The sequence below is a fragment of the Callospermophilus lateralis genome, chromosome 6, assembly GCF_048772815.1.
Source record: "Callospermophilus lateralis isolate mCalLat2 chromosome 6, mCalLat2.hap1, whole genome shotgun sequence".
Lineage (NCBI taxonomy): Eukaryota > Metazoa > Chordata > Mammalia > Rodentia > Sciuridae > Callospermophilus > Callospermophilus lateralis.
The window spans coordinates 20,841,609-20,858,806 of NC_135310.1; the positions used below are offsets into that span (position 1 = coordinate 20,841,609).

Here is a 17,198-nt window from a genome sequence, read left to right on the forward strand (position 1 = left end):
AGATTGAGTTACTTAAAAACATATGGAAAAAACAAAGTTGGATAAAATATCTAAAATGTAAAAAATGATTTGTAAATACTAGGCTACTAGTCAGCCTATCCTTGACAATAAGTTTTTAAAACAGGAATTTTCAGAAAATTCCTTTGTAGACTACAAAATGAACCCTCCCCCAACAAGAAGACAAAACACAAACAAAAATGTGCAGTCAAGCAACTTTCATCTCTTTACAACACAGGTCTTTCCTTAGCTCAAGACTCTTCTATACATTTAGTTGGTACTTTTGCTAAATAAGAGGTCTCATCACAGGTTACTTGCATAATATTTTCTTTGACTTTACTATATTACATTAGAGATCACGTATACAAAGTCTCAATTATTTTAAAAAGTTACCTAAGAAGGGAAAATAAAAGAAAATCATATTGATATGAAACAGCAGTTGTAAGCAGTGGGGACATGAGGTTAAGAGAATAATTCAATAAATTGGGTTCACCGTGTTTACCCTGACACACTTCCTTTTTTTTTTTAATAAAAATAATTTGCCTGCAGCCCTGTCTGGCTTAATTCAATAGGATATGTTACATTCCTCAGTAAAAAACCTGTTTTCTGCAGGAGGAACTCAGGCCCCAAAATACTGATCAAAAGAACACAAGCTGCCCTGAAGTGGGAGACTTTTGTGATTCACAGTCCAAATTCCAGAACTCTGGGAGAAATGGATAATTCAATTCCCCTTAATCATAATATCCAATTAGAACTGGTCAGCATAGGCCAAAGTGAACTCTAGTTATCCTGCAGAAATGACATCTTGCTACCAGTCAAAAGTCAAGAGGTGAACCTGGGTATGACTTTTTGGAAATTTCCTTGGAACCCCCAATAAATCCAGAGGACAGGAGGGCATGCCATCCTCCTCTCTGAGAGGACCCACTCACTCCACTTTCTCCTTTTCCTATCTTTTTCATAAACTCATGCCTTCTACTCTGAATGACACATATGAAAGAATTGCCTTGGCTATTCAGCTGAGCCACAGGTCCATGTTTTATAACAACATTAAAAGAAGTTATTCTAGGAATGTCATGTGGAAAAAAATGTTTACAAATGGTCTTATTATTTCAAAAAAGAAAAAAGTACTTTATGATTGTTACCTTACTATTACAAGTAGCAGGAAATAAGCTGAAGTAAAATTAGAACTTCCTACAAAATCAGATAAATAATACTGTTCATCTATTTCAGGGCTTCCCAATCTCGATACTATTCACATTTTAGACTAGGTAATTCTTTATTGTGGGAAACTATCATGTGTATTGTGGATGTTTTGCAGCATCCCTGTCTTCTACCCACCATATACCAGTAGCACCTCACCTTCTAATAATAGTGCCTCTACAGACATTGCTAAATATTTCCTGGGGAGCAAATTCATCCTCGATAGAGCAACACTGAAACATTCAATGAGTAAACTCAATCAAAACCATGCTTAATGATACTTTCTTTAGAGGCAATAGTAAATAATACAATGTGCTTCCAAAATAAACAAATGACCATCTAAGATGGAAAAAATAGAACACAGCAAATGCCAGAATAAGTCAAAAAGAAATTGTGATGGGGGACTTAAAGACCAGATATGATATATCTAGTAAGGAGAGGATAGAAAAATATTTAAAAAGAAAAGGCGGCTGATTTTGAAAGTTCAGTGGAACAGGAGGAGCAGTCCGTTACAGGGAATTACATAAGAGAAGATGTGAAGTATGATATATATCTAACACTGAGCTCAGTTTTCCCCAGAAATAAGGCAACTGTGTTGAGGATAGTAAGAGAATAGGCTGGAAAGGATCTGACAATGGTATGTCCCACAATTGCAACAGAGAGAAACAGAGATAGGGAGACTAAAAGAGATTATTTATCTATATATAAATTGTGATGGAATCAATTTGGGGCAAGTTAATTTTGTGTTACTTCAGGTTGAAGAAGTGAAACATATGAAATGTAAGAAATCCAATAAACTTTGAATTAAGAAATGAAAATTCTATGAGATTAAATATAATAGAGAAATTTGGCAGGGCAATTATAGAAAGGTGAGTCTGTTCCTTTATACAGATCAACGTTATAGAGAGAAATGTAGAGTTTTGAAGAAATAAAATAGCTAATCCTACGCTAAAAGCAACCTTTTGTTGACCACATACTGATGGAAATGCTCACACAATTGTCTTACCCATTTTGTGCAAGGTCTATAAGTACTAAATCCTTTTCTAGAAGAACAACAACAGCATATGGTTCTTGAAAATCTGGAATAGGAAAACAATGCATGAACAATAGTTTTAAATATACAAGAGGACAGCAAATTAGGTAATAAATATTTACTTATTTTTTTGTGTTTTATATTGTTTCTTACTTTTTAATATTCTGATTATATGATATTGCATGTAATTTAAAGCTTATATTTTATATTTTAGGTGAGATAAATCTATCTAATAATCCACTCAAAATTCTTTCACTTTTGTGAGCTGAGAGATAGACCAATGGTAGTCCCCTTGTCTAGCATGTGCCAGGCACTGGGCTCAACCCCAGCACCACCAAAAACACCAAAGACACTTGAAAATTCTTTCACCCTTTTAGAATGAATAAGACAAGACGCTCATAGCAACTTCTAGGAAAGGACAATAAAACCAAAATTTAAATATGAATACCCACAAGAACAATTCTATTTATCTCCTATTGGTTCTACTTCTCTGCAGAACTCTGACTAATCCAACACACTAATATTCTACAGAATTTTAAAATGCATCTTAATATGGATAGTGTAACTTTCAAAGGCCCTTACTAATGTATAATACTGAGTTGATAAGGTTTGTTAAAACAAACTGTTGAAATAAAATTTGCAAGGTAATGAAGGCAGCATCTCTTTCTCAGAAAAAAATTAAGCAAAATAGGATAAGGAAACTACGTAACAACACAGAAGTCTTTGTTTTCAGTATTAATATTCATGGGTAATGAGTTTTAATGACACAAAGTTTACCATTTGGGTATGGTGTTTCACAGAGTGTCAGGAAGTCAACAATTGGATAGTCCATCTCCAGCACAGCAGTACTTTTCCCATGCATTACTGTTAAGCAAGGTCTTCTTCCTACAGTATCATATGACAAACCTCCTGATAAAATAATAAAAGGCTCCCTGGAAATAAAATAATAGTTAGAATTACAAATAGCATGGTAGGGACTATTTTCTTGCTGCATCATAAATTTTATTTAGTGAAATATCAAAATCTCAAATTCTACAACTTTTATTTGTCATAAAACTGAATAGTCATGTGGTGTTTTTAATTAGACTAGGTTTAAGGCCCAGGTAAATTCCTGAAAATTAAACTACAATAAAAATTGAACACTGACCACATTTGACTCTTCTAACCTCCTCTGGGTGACTAAAATATATATATTTTTAAATCCCCTATACAAAACTATCATAAAATTTCCTCTGGTTTTCAGGCAAATCTTTTGAGTATAACACTTTTATTTCTAGCCTTAACAAAGTCTACTTAACAAGAGAATCTTACTGCCTTGACAACAAATCTACTTTTCAAAGATATATCAAATCACTAGCTACAAAACACCCCTGAGAACTGAGAAGAGTCACTCAATTTCCTGTAGGTCTTAATTTTCTTCTAGAACCTTGGCAGATATACTTTCAAACCTTAGCTTACATTACTCATCCTATCAGTTGCCAGTTTGCTATGTCTAATTAGCCTTACAAATCTATAATTTTCCTTTTCTGTCTCTCTGCTAGTCATTACTAAAACTAAATTACTTTTTTTGGGGGGATGGGGGGTGTTACCAGGGATTGAACCAGGGACACTTAACCACTGAGCCACACTTCCGGGTCTTTTTATTTTTGAGATGAGGTCTCTCTAAGTTGCTTAGGTCCTTGTTAAACTGCTAAGGTTCGCTTTGAATTTACAGTCCTCCTGCCTCAGCCTCCTAAATCTTTGGGATTACAGGTGTGCACCATGGCATCCAGCCTATGGATGATTTTCTTAAATCTCCTGTTTATGACTTCTTAAATTGCTCATGCTTACACTAAGGCCAGTAAGTTAATCTTCCTCCTAGCCTATTTTTCATATTATCCTTTGCTTTCCCATTCACTGAATTTTTAAAGTCCTTACATTTAAAAAAAACAAAACAGTGTATAATAATGGTGGGCCAAGGCTGTAGCTCAGGGTAGAGTGCCTGTCTCGCACATGTGAGGCACTGGGTTCAATCCTCACCACCATATGAAAAAAAAAGATATTAAAACTGGAAAAAAAAAGTGTATAATAATGTTAAGGTGCTGGAACTATAAACATCTTAATTTAAATTTCACCTCTAGCTACTTTCTATGTGATCTTGGACAGCTTGTTAAGTTCTTTGTATCTAGTGTCCACACCTATAAAATGGAGACAGAGATAAGTAACTTCAGGTGATTCTTAAACTGAACAGTGCTTGGCCCACACTAACCCTTGTAAGAGTTATCTTTATTATTGTCAATATCACAGTCATCCACTGTGAAAATTTTCCTTCATGGTGTGTAGGGGAAAAAAATAAAAAATTTTAAATCATGTTTATTTTTATTTAAAATAAGAATAAATTTCAGTAAAATCAATTCGCAGTTATACAGATGTGTATTTTATAAGCAAATATAAATATTAAAATGAAGAACTGAAATAATTTTTATAATTAGCAATTTAATCTTTTTAAAAATATAAAACATAATTTTTGTTTTTTTATCACAGTTTCTTAAGCAACACTGTCATTCTACACTGTCATCTTACATTGCATCCTAGCTTTTTTCCCTTTTTTAATTAGCTACACTGACCGTACAATGATCTTGACAATTCATACATTTGGCTTGATTTCTTCCACAATATTTATCACTAAGAACTAATTTATCTATTTAGCTTAGTGTTTTTCTCATCAAAATGTGTCCTCCACAAGGCAGGGGTTTTTAATGTGTTTTGTTCATTACTGTATCCAAAACAGTGCCTGCTACATACTAGGTACTAATTAAATTATTTTCTCAAACGAATGAACAGAAATGTGTGTTGCACTAATCATTCTTTAGTGTATTATCATTTAGATTTTTCAACCCTAAATTAATTTTGGTATTCTTATTTTGTCAGCTAAATTGAAGTAATATTACATTTCATTCTCAATAAAACCAAATCTATATATTTAGTGTTTCAACCTCTCAGCATACTGCGATTATAAAGACTATGATTAAGAATGTATATTTAATTTCATTCCACTTTTTTTACATATAATGAACAAAAAGAATATAGTTTTTCTATACCTTCAAAATAGCAATATACAACAACTAAAAATACCATGAAAAAGGTGAGGAGTTCAACAGGGAACTAATGTTTGTTAAACTTTTACAGATTGGGATGCCTGGGTCAGGTATTTTATGTGAAATATAAAAACACAACTATCCATTTTAAAAATTTTATTTCACCAATGAAAAATAAACCAATATTATTATTACCAGAACTATGAACTAGGGATATCAGCTGAATTATATAAAATGTCCAAAAAGCACTCATGGAGATCAAACTGGGTTAAGTGACCACTTTATACATTCTTAAATAGTGCTATGGCAATTAGTTAGGTTTATCCTCAGAAGGTGAATTATTTTTTTTCCCTATGGTTCTGCAAACTGCCTATATTTTTTTTCTAAATGTAGATGAATAAAAGATATAGACTAAGGATATCAACTGACGTGTTACCAAGGTAATTTTCTTGCCAAACCCAGCAATAAATACCCTGTTTTTACTATTTTTAAACTTTTGCTAAGTGCTGTTTCTTTAAAATTGTCTGATTGAAGAAATAGCCACCCAATGTACAAAACCCATACATCATTTTTTTTCATTATAATGACCCAAACTTGAAGAGTAAACTTGGAGAATATTTGATATTCTTTTTTTAAAATAAAAAGGAAAGCCTTTTTTTAAAAAAAATTTGTTGTTTTTAGATATACATGACAGTAGGATGTATTTAAAAGGTAAGCCTTTTGAGGTCATTAGAAGGTATAGATGTAATGTAATTTTTATTCTATTACTTTAAATGTAGAATCCTTTTTCATAATATTGGATGTTAACTAAGACTCTTATTTTGGAAGACATCTAGGTCGGAAAGATGTCACTTTGAAAGTTTTGTAATTCCAGCTGTTTTTTAAAGAGGATAGGCATTTCATGGAATATAAATGCTTTTAGCTTCTGGTTAACCTCAGTCTGGCCTTGAGAATCATTTTGGTTGAAGCTGGGTTTCTCTATGAGTGTTCCTTGCCTAAAGAAACCATTTCTATCCAAAATATCATTCATAAGTAATATACCTAATCCAATTCCATAATAGTGTTTATGCGTTCACTCAATATTTCTTGAGTGCCTGTGTTCCTGGGAATAAACAAGTGCTCTCATGTCTAGTCCAGGCAGACATCAGCATACTGTGATAAGTATTTCAAAGAAAATAAAACAAGGACAGTGATAGGCTGAATGCAAGGGTAGAGCCAGAGAAATTAGAGTAAAACCATGAGATCAGAAGAGGCCCTTTAAGTGATGACTGGTGAGCTAGTGACAAATGAACAGAAGGCAGCCAAAGAGCTTGGGTTGGGAGGGAGAAGAAGGTACAAAGCAAAAAGAGCGGCTGCTGCAAAGACCCCAAGTCAGGAATAAGCAGGTGTACCTGAGGTACTAAAAGACTAGTGTGACTGCAGCAGTGAGCAAGGCACACAAGGGTAATGAACGATGGACTCCAGATCTTATAAATACATTCCATTTACTCTATCAATTAGGATCTCCAGAGTTGATCTCTTCCTTCCCATCTCCACAATGACCTTAGTTCTGGCCTTTATATAGCATTTGCATAAAATGTTCAATTAGCATTTTCCTTGTTTTATATTCGACTAATTCCTATTCCTCCTTAAAAATCAGTTTAATCAATATTTCCTCACAAAAGCCTAACATAATCAACCCACACTGAGGAGGGAGTCCACTCCTCCATGTTTCTAAGCACTTTCCACCAAACTCTTCTCTGTATTTACCCAATGAATTGCCACTGTTTTATCTACTTTCCTTTTGTAGATTTTACCTTTGTAGCTCTGGCGAGGTAGCCAAAATAGTAGAATGTTTGTCAAACACACATCTGAAATACCACTAATCCTATAGCTGAGCTGGTCATAGCACCATTAGACTTAGTGAACTAGAAATACTGCAACCTGGGGCCCAGAATCTCAGGTGATTCCAACATACTGCTAGATTTGAGAAATACTGTCCAAGGTAGTTTGAAATGTAACTACAACTCTATTCTGATACGCTCTCTGTATAATCACTATCCCTACATGTATTATTCACTATCTCTACATATATTAAAAGTTAGAGATTAAGCTCTAAATCGTTAATATCGTATGCCATTGTCTACATCACTCATTGTTTACATTATTACTCTTCCAAATCTTCAACAATTTCTTTCAAATGGAAAGATACAATTCTCTTTCAGAGAAATATTTATATGTTGAATGAGTGGAATTTTATGAACCTTAGCTCTTGTAAGCTAACTGGTAACTAATACCTAAACTTTACCACTCTAATCCCAGTGCTTATCACAATACCCAAAGACACACATATTTATTAAATGAGTAACCACTTCATTTTTTAAAGTTCTATATCAAATTTTTAAGAGACTCATTACTTCAAATTTCTAATGAAAATTATCAACATTTAATTTGAATGTTCTAATGGAGAGCCATGCCCTTGTATTTAGTATTAAATTGTCTATTTTTTCACAAAACCTAAAAATTTAGATTAAGCTAGTCATATGCCAATTGTAGTAGACTCATGTACAGACATGATGCTATGGTTTAGATAAGTGGCTCCAAAGAGTGTTGAAAGGCTTGGTTCCCAGGCTGTGGCATTATAGGGAGGTGGTAGAGTTTTTAAGAGGTTGGGCCTACTGGGAAGAAGTGAGGTCACAGGGGGCTTGCCTTTAAAGGGAATACTTGGACTTGGTATCTGTCTCTCTCTCTCTGCTTCCAGGCTGCCATTGGGTGAGCAGTTTCCTCTGCCATACACTCCCACCATGATGTGCTATTTTACCACAGGACCAACATGCCAATTGACCAGACTGAAACCTCCAAAAACATGAGCCAATAACTCAGGTATTATGTTACAGTGATGGAAAACTGACTAACACACCTGGTCTAAATAAAAACCAAACTTGTGAAGCATACTAAAAAATATTAATACATTCTTTTTACTAGGCTTTTTGAGTTATCAAATCAAAATGCAATAATAAAAAAACAGACTTTAAAAACCACTGATTCTAAGAGCCAAGAAGAATAAAATAAAATTTAAAACATCAGGAGATGAATTAAAAATACTCTCCTAATCATGTAATGTTATACTTTTGAACATGACTTTGCAAACCCTATGGTCAAGAACTACTTCTTAAAATTTTCAGTTCATCACAAATCAATGCCTTTGTAAAACAAATAAATACAAACACACACACACACACACACACACACACACACACAAACTGAATGTGCATGTAAATGTTGCAACAATTTTAGACAACATTCAAGTTTCTACACTTTCAATCTTGATTTCTATATGTATTTTATCTCAGACCAGTTAGAAGATAGGAGCTGTTCACAGGGCACACTTCGAGCACCACTAGGACACAAAAACTAAGCTTTCTAATAATCTAATATGACCTGACTTAACCATCCCTATGAAGTGGTATGGGTGATGAAAATGTTACTAAGGATCTTACTGCAAGGCCCCATAATCCCTTCATGCTCTGTGAAGTTCACTCTGAAACTATATATCTTTTTAATATACCTTTTTAGCTGGGAGCACCTGGGTCGGTAGGCTGATCCCAAGGACAATTCTTTGACAAAAATAGAGTACTACTTAGTTATGACAAGTATTCTTCAAGGTCTGTTTTGAGCTGAAAGGGGGCAATAACAGGTTAGTAGAAGAAACCATTATGAAAATGGAGTGTGGCATGGAGAATACAACTGTGTTCAAATCCCAACTCTATTACTTTGTATCTTGTATTTTTTTCCCCCAATACTGGGGAGTGAATCGGGGTGCTCAACCACTGAGCCACATCCCCAAACCCTTTTTTAATTTTATTTAGACACAGAGTCTCAATGACTTACTTAGGGCCTCACTAAGATTCTGAGGCTGGCTTTGAACTTGCAATCTTCCTGCCTCAGTCTCCCGAGCAGCTGGGATTACAGGTGTGCACCACCAGGCCTAGCTGAACAACTTGTTTTAATGGTCAGTCCATCAGCTTTCTCTTAACTGATAAGCACTTCAAAGAATGTGAAGATTAAATGCCATATTTATTAGAGTGCTCAGTACAAAATACATTTTCAAAAAAGTACCTAATATTGTACTTGTGTGACAATGATATTTCAGTATCTTTCTAGTTCAGCTCTGCACCTCTATCAATTTTAGGAAGTTCATATAGAATACTGTAGCTATATCTTGTTATCAACCCTAATATTCTTTCATTAACACAGATAAAAGAATTTTGGTTTTGGGGAAAAAAAATAAAGGAACCTGATATGTTTAGGCAAGTTCCTATTCACTTAAAGACTAATTTTAAAGTAATATTAAAATAACTTTGGTAGAATGGATTAACATATATAGCATTTGAATAAAATGTTAAAATTTTAATATAATCTTTTATTAAATGTTTTGTCAACATAATTTCCATTATGCTAAATTAAATTGTTAATAGCAATGGGCCCTAATTCATATCCTTTTAGGAATAAAAATATTGGAATCTCAATATATTTAATTTTGCATAGCCTCTTATTGCTCTGTAGTATGCTACAGCAATGCTTAAAAGGTCCATGAGATCTCTACAGATTGCCAGGATATTTCCCAGAAGTCTGTGAGGTCAAAACATTTTCATTACAAGAGTAAGACATTTCTTGACCTGTAATTATGGCCAAAAGTAATAGAAGGTAGATAAAAAATACTGGCATGTCAACATGAATCAAAGCAGAGGTACCTAACTAAACTAGGCATTGTATTCTGCACTGCCACAGATTAAAGAGGCTCCCCTTAATAAACACTTTAAAATGCCACTAATTAATGTGACTACACTTTTGTATATGCAATTAAATATATTTAGAGAATGGCACTTGTGCAATGATTTGGCTGAATCCAATGAACTAACTATTATTATTTTTACTTGAAAAAAAATGATTTGATAGACAGTCATTATTTAAACGTGGGTAACTGACATTTTCTCAAAAATGAATAAGTTGAGTCTGTCATTAAAAATAAACCCCCCAAACTGACATTTGTTTCTAGTGTTAAAATCTAGGCTTTCAAGTAAAAATAAGAATTGTGGAAAACTTATCCACACATTGAGTGTGTCAGCCTCCCAATACTTAAAAACTTTTAATAACACTGGTTGCATTATTAGCAACTTTAATTAATATTCAAATCATATAATACAATGTATCCTTTGGAGATACTAATTCAGTGAGTCATTCATATCTTCTTACTCATAGGAATACAACATTAATTAATATCAGTCCATTACTTTGGGTTCTTTTTTTATCAATAGTTTAATTGTTTTAACAATTAGGCACTGTTTAGGAAACATAAAAGTAAAAGCTCTAATGTAGTCTTTGTCATATAAAATTATTTTCTGATTAAATGGACTATATATATGGTCTTCACAGTGTTACAAATATGATTTCGGAGCTCACTTATCAGAATACAGTTTCCAAAATCATTTAGTGTAGACACTGCTTTATATGGATTTGATCTCTGCCTCTAGAAAGACACAATCTAAATCATATACACTTATATTAACATATACCACAGTCAGGTAAAAGTAAAGGACAATTAGTAAGTATTTACCAAGTTATTCAGTCTATGTACAGACCAAAAGGGAACACTTTTTTGGAGACAGATGGAAAATATGTGAATAAGATGAATAATGAAGGGAAAACTATCCTTAGATTAGTTTGAACAATAGAGTTTTAACAATATGCCAGAGAATCAATACAGATCATGAAGGCATAGCTCTAAAAGAAAAGATTATAGGAAAGCTCAGAATGAAATTCAGTACTAGGAAAAGTAGAATGAATAAACAGAGGTAACATAAGCAAAAGACATTTGAAGAACTTAAGAAAAAAGTGACAATTTTGAAAATAAAAATTATGCTTAAGTAAAGCTGTCTCTTTTGATAAATTTATAAATTGGACAACTGTGGAAGGGGTTAATTCTATTTTAGGATTTCAGAAATAAAAGAATCATTACCAAGTGACTATCAACCTCTATTCTATTCTGTTAAATTAATTAGTAGTTTCTAGACACAGAGGCACAAACAAGTGTGTGGGTAATATACCAAAACATAAATGCTGAGCTGAGTGTTTGCCTGCAAAAAGTAAATTTGTAAAGTTCCTATGGAAGCACTGCTGCTTTGCATGCAGATACAAATTGAACTTGAACCTGTATTTTCACACCATGCTGACTTTCCAGGAAGAGCAGTCATTTTGGAGTACAGCAAAGTACAGGGACACAGCCACATCAATGTTTATTGCAGCATAATTAATAATAGCTAAACTGTAGAACAAATCTAGATGCCCTTCACTAGATGAATGGGTAAAGAAAATGTGATATATATACACAATGGAATATTACTCATCAATAAAAGAGAATAAAATGATGGCATTTGCAGGTAAATGGATAGAGTTGGAGAATATAATGCTAAGTGAAGTCAGCCAATCCCAAAAAACCAAATGCTGAATGTTTTCTCTGATATAAGGAGACTGATTCATACTGGGGTTAGGAGGAGGAGCATGGTAAGATTACATGAACTCTAGATAGGGCAAAAGGGAGGGAGGGGGCAAGGGGTAAAAAAGATGGTGGAATGAGATGGACATCATTACCCTAAGTACACGTATGAAGACATGAATGGAGTGAATATACTTTGTATACAATCAGGGATATGTATAATATGAATTGTAATGCATTCTGCTGTCATATATAACAAATTAGAATAAAAAATTTTTAAAAAATCTAATCTGGGGCATACACTTATATAACTTCTACACAAGGTATTATAATGTCAAAGAGGGCACTAACAATCTATTAGACACAGTTTTCTAGTGATGTAGGATTATACCACAAAATTATAAGAGTTCCCCTAAAAACAAAAATGATTAAGAAAAAGCAGCAGAAGTTCTGAATATCACTTTATGAGGTGGCCTGTTCTCTTCATTTGACCATTTACTACATGCAAAGCTATTTTCTACTTTATTATATGGTGCAGAGAGAGGACTTCACAATTGTGACAAAGAAATGTAAGTCGAATGGTATCTTAGAAGTAAGAAAGCAGCTGAGCGCGGTGGTACATACCTGTAACCCACTGGCTCAGGAGGCCGAGACAGGAGGATCACAGTTCAAAGCTATCCTCAGCAATGGCAAGATGCTAACCAACTCAGTGAGACCCTGTCTCTAAATTAAATATAAAATAGGACTGGGGATGTGGCTCAGTGGTTGAATGCCTCTAAGTTCAATCCCCAGTATCCCCCCACTTCCTTCAGAAAAGCAAGAAAGTACATGGAACTTCTCCTAGTTAGCTATGATGTTTGGGAAGTAATGCTGGAATAAAATGTCCTTGTTTTGAAAGAATGAAGATGTTACAGGGAAATCTGGAATGGATTATAGTATGTCAATCCCTGAAGAAAATGATAAAATAAAAATCAACCAACTTAAGATCAAAACCTTTTAGTTGACACAGTAAAAGTGAGAAGAAACAGGTGGGAAGGTCAACTAAGGCGGCATTTCAAATTTGAAAAGTTTAAAGACTCACAGAAGTTATTTTGGTTTGTATATAAGGCGTCCCCCAAAAGTTACTGTGCTAAGGCAGGAATGTTCTGATGTAAAGTGATTGGATAGTGAGAGTTGTACCTAATCAGTCCATCCTAGTTTGGATGGACCCAAATAAGCATAAGACTAAATGCAATGACTGCAAAGGTTATCATATCATAAACTTAAATGTATGGCCTGCAGTGACAAGAAACTCTCAAACCCTGAGTAACTGAACTAGTTACATGAAGTTACCTGACATGTTAGAGGCAAAGAAAGATCTCTCATTTTCAGTTCACATTATGTGATTAGCTGTATTTAGCATGACTATAATTAAATTTAGGAAGATGATCTGATAGACTAACAAATTTAAAAGACAATCCAGAATTTGACAAACTGAATGACTTGTCAGTCATTTGGATGATTTAATCCCTAACCCATGCTACCTCTGAGTCAATCTGGACTCAAACTCCAGCCTTAGCACTTTTTAGTTCAAGTTACTTCACCTCTCTAAACTCAGTATACATATCCCTAAATGGAGATGATGAAAATACCATTTAACAGTGCTGTTATATGGTTTATGAAAGATAATGCATTCAACATACAGCAGAATGCCTGGCATACAGTACCTTTGTGTATAAGCACCTTTGTGTACAAGGGACTTTTGCTTTTTGGTTCCATTTTCTACAAAGAAAGAAACTAAACCTTTTAAGTCAGAGGCTTCAGTTCAAGATATAGGAGGCTATTTTTGTCTCCAGTAAGGGCATAAAATTGTAAGAGAGATCTACTTTTGTTTCTGGAAATGAGCATGCCATCAAAATGAGTTTATCTCCTTGTTGCTATGGTTCAGCAAGAATTGGGATGGAGGACAGAGAATAACTATAGAACAAATGTTCATGCAAAGCATTGGTAACACAGAGCAGAGATTCCATGGATAATAAAAGAAAGAAAATATAAACAAATCTGTATTACCAAATCTGTAGCTCCAGTACACTGTTCTTAATAGTCAATACTTCTGTAAATGAAGTGAACAATTCCACCATCTGCGGTTTTAGTAGGCAATTTAAGTGTGTCTGTGGGGAGGAGTACGATTTTGTAGAATAATGGTTAATGTGAACACAGAGCATTGTCCCAGATGTTTAACATCTACAAAAACTTAACTTGAGCAACAAATGCACCACTTACAATAATTTTTGAAATAATATTTGAATATTTTTCACAGAAGTCAAAACTTGGGACTTAATGGATTTTAAAAAAGAAGTACAGTATGAGTAAGAATACAGTCTTATAAGTCGAGTTGTGCCATTTGTTAGCTGTATAATGTTTGGCAAATTACTCATGCTCTCTGCTTCAGTTTTCTCATCTTTAAGAGAAGGATACTAGTATTACCTGCTTCACAGGGCTATTGCTAGAATTCAAGGAATTAGCATGTGTAAAGTACTTAGAACAGTAACTGACTCACAGTTAAATGCAGCTTAAGTGTTAAAAGGTATAGTAATTAAAGAACAAACTCCAGCTGAAAAGGAAAAAAATATAAAAAAGAAAGCCTGTGTTCTGGGGGAAATAAGCACCTTTGTGTACAAGGGACTTTGCTTTTTGGTTCCAGAGTGTCAAAATTCTCTATCTTGGTATCAGGCCTTGCAAACAGTAAGAGAAACTCAGTGATACTGTTTCAGAATTATACTAAAATAGACTTTTAGAAATTTTCAGAATCAGAATAACAACGATGTACACTGGATTTTTATTACACTCTGTTTTTACACATTCTATATAGGTAACTCACCTATACATTTAGGTTTCCATTAAAACTAAAATTTAAGAAACCATTTCACTTTTCAACCACTTGAAAGCAAACACAAGTACCATATGGGAAAAAAATGAACTGAAAACAAACAAACAAAAAACAAACTACTGTTTCTTGTACATAAATTTAAATATATCATAAGCATGTATGTGTAGCAACAATGTGCACATATGTCTGAGGTCAGCAAAACTACAAGTGGATACCAGTTTACATATAGCTTGCAAACCAAGAATGGATTCTACATTTTCATATAGTTGGAGGGTAAAGCACACAAAAGAATATTTCACGACACATGAAATACATAAAATTCAAACTTCAGTGTCAATAAATATAGTTTTATTGGAACACAACTACATTTCATTCATTTTTTTAAGTCTATTGTGCTCTGAGTCTTTCTAGAAAGGTGGAGTTGAGCAGTTGAGTAGTTGCCAACAAAGGTCATATAGCCTGTAAAACCTAAAAATCGTTCTTTTTTGGCTCTACAACACAAAAGGTTGACCTTAGTGCATATTTGCCATAGTATGTACCATAACAAAAGGGAGCAAGTTAATTTCTTCACTGTGATTTTCCAAGTGACTAAATTGTTATATTTAACTGTGATAACATTAGTTTTAAGGTTCTATGACAAAGATGCTTTCCCTAAAGGTAGTGATTGAATGGAGGTCCTATCTGAAGAGAAACTAACTCTTTTAATGCTCTGTAGCACAAAACTCTGAGAAGTTCATCTGAATATCCATTTGACAATCTGAACCCACCCCAACTTGCTTCTTGTTCAAAATGTGACCACATTTCACTCTCGTGCTAAGTGAAATAAGCCAGTTCCAAACACCAAAGATCAAAACTTCTCTCTGATATGTAGATAGTAGCCCACAACAAGGGATGAAAGGAAGAATGGAAATTCAATGGATTGGACAAAGGGGAGTAGAGGGAAGGAAGGGGAGGATAGGAATAGGAAAGAGAGTGGAATGAATGTGACATAACTTTCCTATTGAGGTTCTATCTGTAATATGTAAGGTCCTTCCTTACACATATAAATACACCACAGTGTATCTCAACATCCTGTATATCCAAAGACTGGTATCTTAATTAGAATAAGATATATTCCATGCTTATATAAATATATCAAAATAGGGGCTGTGGTTGTAGCTCAGTTGGTAGAGTATTTGCCTTGCAGTGTGAGGCACTGGATTCGATCCTTGGCACCAAATAAAAACAAACAAATAAAATAAAGGCCTTGTATCTGTCTATAACTGAAAAAAAAAGGGGGGGAAAGAATATATCAAAATAGATTCTACTGTCATGTATAGCTAAAAAGAACAAATAAAAATAAATATCAAAACCTCAATTATTTCTAGTAAATCATGGCTTTCAAATATTTTCATTATGACCTATAATAAGAAGTTTATTTCACAATCCAGTATACTGATATAAAACTTGCACAAAAATTTCATGAACAAATACCCTTGATGTGCAGTACACTGTTACTTCTTATTTTACTGTCTCAATTAAAAAGTCATGGTCATAACCAATGAAATTATTCTCACAACACACTAATGGATCACCATTATCTGATGTCTTTCTTTCTTTTTTTTTTTTTTTGGTAAATCACTACAGTAAATCAGTGTTTCTCAGTTAAGATGGTTCTCAATCTAGGGAATAATATATTTCTGTAGTTATTATGAAGTCTAGTCAACCTTGGCACTTGTACCTCTGTTTTTGTAAGCAAAATAAGAGAATAATTCCATTTCAGATGTTTGTCAGAGGTAATCAAATGCTGTTTTGGAACATCTGATACATGAGACAACTACTGTGTAAAGAGCATGTTATGATGGTTTTATACCTTTATCTAAACTTCATGACAATTCTAGGAGTTGGTTAGTATTATTATTACCACTTTCCAGAAACAGCCACAGAAAGCTTAGTTGGTTTGTACCAGATTGCACACTATGTAAACAGTGAGGCAGTACTCAGACTCAGGTGATCTGGCTTCAGAAAGCATACTTTCCATAGCTCTGCTGATGGATGGTTATTCACCAAGGTATTCTACACTTAGGCCACATTGCTTTCTCAAAGAAATGACTTAAACAGAATTGACTTAACATTTGATTTTTTATGAAGACCTGGCCACATAAAGAATTAGTTCCATTTCATAAATAAAACTTCTTTTAAACTCATTGTTAATTATATTGTCACTATTCTCTATTAAGGGAAAAATCTAGTCTCTCTAAATCTAATGCATATTTTATTGAATTACTTCATTAGAAAATAAAAGCTATATAACATCTTGATTCTATTTTTGTCACAGTTCACCACTGTCTAGAGTTCAATGCATTTATCATTTACAGCTAACTCATCACCACTACACTTTATATAAACCAACCTATATTAACATTCTAATTCTTCCCATTTGGCAATGTTATGCTAGAACCTAGACAACTAGAGGTGAGATGATGGGTAAGTCTTACAGTTTTATCAAACTCAATTTATAATGAGGCAGACATATACTCAAAAAATAACTTCATTATTAATGATATG

General features: G+C 33.7%; 1 protein-coding gene across 4 annotated transcripts in view; it reads right to left on the reverse strand.

The window, feature by feature from the left end:
• Stxbp5 (syntaxin binding protein 5) overlaps positions 1–17,198 on the reverse strand; it is a 168,418-nt gene that overhangs the window by 78,017 nt on the left and 73,203 nt on the right. For all 4 annotated transcript variants that reach the window (XM_076858164.2, XM_076858163.2, XM_076858162.2 and 1 more), the window contains 2 exons: positions 3,008–3,162; positions 2,204–2,276 (listed from right to left, as the gene is read on the reverse strand). In XM_076858164.2, coding sequence (XP_076714279.1) covers positions 2,204–2,276; positions 3,008–3,162 — 228 coding nt within the window. The remainder of the gene's footprint in view (positions 1–2,203; positions 2,277–3,007; positions 3,163–17,198) is intronic.